The 7,670-nt window shown below is 33.1% G+C and overlaps 1 protein-coding gene across 1 annotated transcript in view; it reads right to left on the reverse strand.

The window, feature by feature from the left end:
• Window positions 1-264: 264 nt before the first annotated feature.
• The window catches only part of nid1a (nidogen 1a), a 79,917-nt gene continuing 72,511 nt past the window's right edge, over window positions 265-7,670 (reverse strand). The window contains exon 23 of the mRNA XM_042305730.1: window positions 265-436. Within this exon, the coding sequence (XP_042161664.1) occupies window positions 303-436 (134 nt within the window). The 3' untranslated portion in view covers window positions 265-302. The remainder of the gene's footprint in view (window positions 437-7,670) is intronic.

Genomic DNA, 7,670 nt, shown 5'->3' on the forward strand with positions numbered 1-7,670 from the left:
TCAAATACACATGATGTAGCCATTATTTCTGAGTGCCCTGTCTGTCTCATCACCTCAATACCTACCCCCCTCCTTCTCCACTTCAAAACCTGGCCCCCCTCCCTCTCCACCTCAAAACCTGCCCCCTCCTTCTCCACTTCAAAACCTGGCCCCCTCCCTCTCCACCTCAATACCTGCCCCCTCCCTCTCCACTTCAATACCTGCCCCCTCTCTCTCCACCTCAAAACCTGCCCCCTCCCTCTCCACTTCAATACCTGCCCCCTCCCTCTCCACTTCAATACCTGCCCCCCTCTCTCTCCACCTCAAAACCTGCCCCCCTCGCTCTCCACACAGCTGACGCCCAGTGCATTGTTGGGACACAGACAGGAGCGACCTCTGGGTGTGGCCAAACATAGATGTGTGCATCCTCCGTTGTTCACAGCACAGTAGTTTTTACCTGGTGGGAAGAAAGAAAACAGACATTAGTTAACACGCCGTGTTAATACTGATCCTTCCCACTGTGAGCCCTGTGGAAGACTTAGCGTCCTGTCCAGGAGTTGTAAAAGCCTCACGCAGAAACAAGTTCCCGCCACTGTTCTGGTTCAGACAGAGAAGACGACCCGCTGGACACAGTGGTCAGTTCACTAACAAGAATTTAAAGTGAAATCAACAGAAATATAACCAGCCCGTCGGTGGAAAAGTTGGGTGGAAATAAAGATACCAAACATTCCTTTACGTTGATGACTTTTGGCAAATCCAATCAGTTCTCCACGTTGATCCAATGTTTGTGCCCAGCGGGTACTCACTTACTGACGCAGACCAGGAAACTGACGCTAACTGAGGACAACAGCAGATATTCAGGATCTTCCTTGGGTAATACTATCTAGCTTGTATCCACCCCCCTTCACACAGTAACATTTAGTCTCCCTACTAGCCCTTCTCTACTTCTCTCTATGGTACCATAGAGATGTGGGTTATATAGTTCTACTGCTGACAGTGGTACCATAAAGATGTGGGTTATATAGTTCTACTGCTGACAGTGGTACCATAGAGATGTGGGTTATATAGTTCTACTGCTGACAGTGGTACCATAGAGATGTGGGTTATATAGTTCTACTGCTGACAGTGGTACCATAGAGATGTGGGTTATATAGTTCTACTGCTGACAGTGGTACCATAGAGATGTGGGTTATATAGTTCTACTGCTGACAGTGGTACCATAGAGATGTGGGTTATATAGTTCTACTGCTGACAGTGGTACCACAGGGAGATAGGAATGTGAAGTGGACAGGGAATATATATATATAACTTTAAAAAAGACCATCTATAACCAGGATCATTAAAACAGTATGACCATGATAATTAAAAAAGCATCACCATGAAATTTAATACAATATGACCAAGATCATTAAAACAGTATTTGACCAAGATAATTAAAACAGTATATGACCAAAATAATTAAAACAGTATGGCCGAGATAAATACAACAGTACATGACCAAGATAATTAAAACAGTATATGACCAAGACAATTAAAACAGTATATGACCAAGATAGATTAGTACGACCATGAAATGTAATACAATATGACCAAGATAATTAAAACAGTATATGACCAAGATAATTAAAACAGTATATGACCAAGATAATTAAAACAGTATGTAACCAAGATAATTAAAACAGTATATGACCAAGATAGATTAGTATGACCATGAAATGTAATACAATATGACCAATATAATTAAAACAGTATATGACCAAGATAGATTACTATGACCATGACATTTAATACAATATGACCAAGATAATTAAAACAGTATATGACCAAGATAATTAAAACAGTATATGACCAAGAGAATTAAAACAGTATGACCAAGATAAATACAACAGTATATGACCAAGACAAATAAAACAGTATGACCAAGATAGATTAGTATGACCGCGAAATGTAATACAATATGACCAAGATAATTAAAACAGTATATGACTAAGACAATTAAAACAGTATGACCAGGATAATTAAAACAGTATATGACCAAGACAATTAAAACAGTATATGACCAAGATACATTATATGACCAAGATAATTAAAACAGTATATGACCAAGATAATTAAAACAGTATGACCAAGATAAATACAACAGTATATGACCAAGACAAATAAAACAGTATATGACCAAGACAAATAAAACAGTATATGACCAAGATAATTAAAACAGTATATGACCAAGACAAATAAAACAGTATATGACCAACATAATTAAAACAGTATGACAAAGATAATTAAAACAGTATATGACCAAGATAATTAAAACAGTATATGACCAAGACAAATAAAACAGTATATGACCAAGATAATTAAAACAGTATATGACCAATATAATTAAAACAGTATATGACCAAGATAGATTAGTATGACCAAGAAATTTAATACAATATGACCAATATAATTAAAACAGTATATGACCAAGATAGATTAGTATGACCATGAAATTTTATACAATATGATCAAGATAATTAAAACAGTATATGACTAAGCTAATTAAAACAGTATATGACCAAGATAAATAAAACAGTATATGACCAAGATATATTAGTATGACCATGAAATTTTATACAATATGATCAAGATAATTAAAACAGTTATATATGACAGTGGTACCATAAGATGGGTTATATAACTGCTGACAGTGGTACCATAGAGATGTGGGTTATATAGTTCTACTGCTGACAGTGGTACCAAGATGGGTTATATAGTTCTAGCTGACAGTGGTACCATAGAGATGTGGGTTATATAGTTCTACTGCTGACAGTGGTACCATAGAGATGTGGGTTATATAGTTCTACTGCTGACAGTGGTACCATAGAGATGTGGGTTATATAGTTCTAAAACTGACAGTGGTACCACAGGGAGATAGGAATGTGAAGTGGACAGGGAATATATATATATATATATAACTTTAAAAAAGACCATCTATAACCAGGATCATTAAAACAGTATGACCATGATAATTAAAAAGCACCACCATGAAATTTAATACAATATGACCAAGATCATTAAAACAGTATTTGACCAAGATAATTAAAACAGTATATGACCAAGATAATTAAAACAGTATGACCGAGATAAATACAACAGTACATGACCAAGATAATTAAAACAGTATATGACCAAGACAATTAAAACAGTATATGACCAAGATAGATTAGTATGACCATGAAATGTAATACAATATGACCAAGATAATTAAAACAGTATATGACCAAGATATTTTAAAACAGTATGTAACCAAGATAATTAAAACAGTATATGACCAAGATAGATTAGTATGACCATGAAATGTAATACAATATGACCAATATAATTAAAACAGTATATGACCAAGATAGATTACTATGACCATGACATTTAATACAATATGACCAAGATAATTAAAACAGTATATGACCAAGATAATTAAAACAGTATATGACCAAGAGAATTAAAACAGTATGACCAAGATAAATACAACAGTATATGACCAAGACAAATAAAACAGTATGACCAAGATAGATTAGTATGACCGCGAAATGTAATACAATATGACCAAGATAATTAAAACAGTATATGACTAAGACAATTAAAACAGTATGACCAGGATAATTAAAACAGTATATGACCAAGACAATTAAAACAGTATATGACCAAGATAGATTACTATGACCATGACATTTAATACAATATGACCAATTTGTTTAACTTGCCTGGTTAAATAAAGGTTAAAAAAATTAAAATAAATAAATATGACCAAGACAATTAAAACAGTATATGACCAAGATAATTAAAACAGTATATGACCAAGATAATTAAAACAGTATGACCAAGATAAATACAACAGTATATGACCAAGACAAATAAAACAGTATATGACCAAGACAAATAAAACAGTATATGACCAAGATAATTAAAACAGTATATGACCAAGACAAATAAAACAGTATATGACCAAGATAATTAAAACAGTATGACCAAGATAATTAACAGTATATGACCAAGATAATTAAAACAGTATATGACCAAGACAAATAAAACAGTATATGACCAAGATAATTAAAACAGTATATGACCAATATAATTAAAACAGTATATGACCAAGATAGATTAGTATGACCATGAAATTTAATACAATATGACCAATATAATTAAAACAGTATATGACCAAGATAGATTAGTATGACCATGAAATTTTATACAATATGATCAAGATAATTAAAACAGTATATGACTAAGCTAATTAAAACAGTATATGACCAAGATAAATAAAACAGTATATGACCAAGATATATTAGTATGACCATGAAATTTTATACAATATGATCAAGATAATTAAAACAGTTATATAGTTCTACTGCTGACAGTGGTACCATAGAGATGTGGGTTATATAGTTCTACTGCTGACAGTGGTACCATAGAGATGTGGGTTATATAGTTCTACTGCTGACAGTGGTACCATAGAGATGTGGGTTATATAGTTCTACTGCTGACAGTGGTACCATAGAGATGTGGGTTATATAGTTCTACTGCTGACAGTGGTACCATAGAGATGTGGGTTATATAGTTCTACTGCTGACAGTGGTACCATAGAAATGTGGGTTATATAGTTCTACTGCTGACAGTGGTACCACAGGGAGATAGGAATGTGAAGTGGACAGGGAATATATATATATATATATATAACTTTAAAAAAGACCATCTATAACCAGGATCATTAAAACAGTATGACCATGATAATTAAAAAAGCACCGAAATTTAATACAATATGACCAAGATCATTAAAACAGTATTTGACCAAGATAATTAAAACAGTATATGACCAAGATAATTAAAACAGTATGACCGAGATAAATACAACAGTACATGACCAAGATAATTAAAACAGTATATGACCAAGACAATTAAAACAGTATATGACCAAGATAGATTAGTACGACCATGAAATGTAATACAATATGACCAAGATAATTAAAACAGTATATGACCAAGATAATTAAAACAGTATGTAACCAAGATAATTAAAACAGTATATGACCAAGATAGATTAGTATGACCATGAAATGTAATACAATATGACCAATATAATTAAAACAGTATATGACCAAGATAGATTACTATGACCATGACATTTAATACAATATGACCAAGATAATTAAAACAGTATATGACCAAGATAATTAAAACATTATATGACCAAGATAATTAAAACAGTATGACCAAGATAAATACAACAGTATATGACCAAGACAAATACAACAGTATATGACCAAGACAAATAAAACAGTATGACCAAGATAGATTAGTATGACCGCGAAATGTAATACAATATGACCAAGATAATTAAAACAGTATATGACTAAGACAATTAAAACAGTATGACCAGGATAATTAAAACAGTATATGACCAAGACAATTAAAACAGTATATGACCAAGATACATTACTATGACCATGACATTTAATACAATATGACCAAGACAATTAAAACAGTATATGACCAAGATAATTAAAACAGTATATGACCAAGATAATTAAAACAGTATGACCAAGATAAATACAACAGTATATGACCAAGACAAATAAAACAGTATATGACCAAGACAAATAAAACAGTATATGACCAAGATAATTAAAACAGTATATGACCAAGACAAATAAAACAGTATATGACCAAGATAATTAAAACAGTATGACCAAGATAATTAACAGTATATGACCAAGATAATTAAAACAGTATATGACCAAGACAAATAAAACAGTATATGACCAAGATAATTAAAACAGTATATGACCAATATAATTAAAACAGTATATGACCAAGATAGATTAGTATGACCATGAAATTTAATACAATATGACCAATATAATTAAAACAGTATGACCAAGATGATTAAAACAGTATGACCAAGATGATTAAAACAGTATATGACCAAGATATATTAGTATGACCATGAAATTTAATACAATATGACCAAGATAATTAAAACAGTATATGACCAAGATAGATTAGTATGACCATGAAATTTAATACAATATGACCAATATAATTAAAACAGTATGACCAAGATGATTAAAACAGTATGACCAAGATGATTAAAACAGTATATGACCAAGATAATTAAAACAGTATATGACCAAGATAGATTAGTATGACCATGAAATGTAATACAATATGACCAATATAATTAAAACAGTATATGACCAAGATAGATTAGTATGACCATGAAATTTTATACAATATGATCAAGATAATTAAAACAGTATATGACTAAGCTAATTAAAACAGTATATGACCAAGATAATTAAAACAGTATATGACCAAGATAGATTAGTATGACCATGAAATTTAATACAATATGACCAAGATAATTAAAACAGTATATGACCAAGATAGATTAGTATGACCATGAAATTTAATACAATATGACCAAGATAATTAAAACAGTATATGACTAAGATAATTAAAACAGTATATGACCAAGATAATTAAAACAGTATATGACCAAGATAGATTAGTATGACCATGAAATTTAATACAATATGACCAAGACAATTAAAACAGTATATGACCATGATAATTAAAACAGTGTGACCAAGATAAATACAACAGTATATGACCAAGATAATTAAAACAGTATATGACAAAGACAATTAAAACAGTATGACCAAGATAATGAAAACAGTATATGACCAAGATAATGAAAACAGTATATGACCAAGATAATGAAGCCTAGTGGTTAGAGCGTTGGACTGGTAACCGGAAGGTTGCAAGTTCAACCCCCCGAGCTGACAAGGTACAAATCTGTCGTTCTGCCCCTGAACAGGCAGTTAACCCACTGTTCCTAGGCCATCATTGAAAATAAGAATTTGTTCTTAACTGACTTGCCTGGTTAAATAAAGGTTAAAAAAATTAAAATAAATAAATATGACCAAGATAATGAAAACAGTATATGACCAAGATAATTAAAACAGTATATGGCCCTGTCCGGGGGTGTCATCGGATGGGGCCACAGTGTCTCCTGACCCCTCCTGTCTCAGCCTCCAGTATTTATGCTGCAGTAGTTTATGTGTCGGGGGGCTAGGGTCCGTTTGTTATATCTGGAGTACTTCTCCTGTCTTATCCGGTGTCCTGTGTGAATTTAAGTATGCTCTCTCTAATTCTCTCTAATTCTCTCTTTCTTTCTCTCTCTCTTGGAGGACCTGAGCCCTAGGACCATGCCTCAGGACTACCTGACATGATGACTCCTTGCTGTCCCCAGTCCACCTGGCCGTGCTGCTGCTCCAGTTTCAACTGTTCTGCCTGTGATTATTATTATTTGACCATGCTGGTCATTTATGAACATTTGAACATCTTGGCCATGTTCTGTTATAATCTCCACCCGGCACAGCCAGAAGAGGACTGGCCACCCCACATAGCCTGGTTCCTCTCTAGGTTTCTTCCTAGGTTTTGGCCTTTCTAGGGAGTTTTTCCTAGCCACCGTGCTTCTACACCTGCATTGCTTGCTGTTTGGGGTTTTAGGCTGGGTTTCTGTACAGCACTTTGAGATATCAGCTGATGTACGAAGGGCTTTATAAATACATTTGATTTGATTTGATATGAACAAGATAATTAAAACAAAAAGTATATGACCAAGATCATTAAAACAGTATTTGACCAAG

Source organism: Oncorhynchus tshawytscha, linkage group LG24, assembly GCF_018296145.1.
Source record: "Oncorhynchus tshawytscha isolate Ot180627B linkage group LG24, Otsh_v2.0, whole genome shotgun sequence".
NCBI classification, from domain to species: Eukaryota; Metazoa; Chordata; class Actinopteri; order Salmoniformes; family Salmonidae; genus Oncorhynchus; species Oncorhynchus tshawytscha.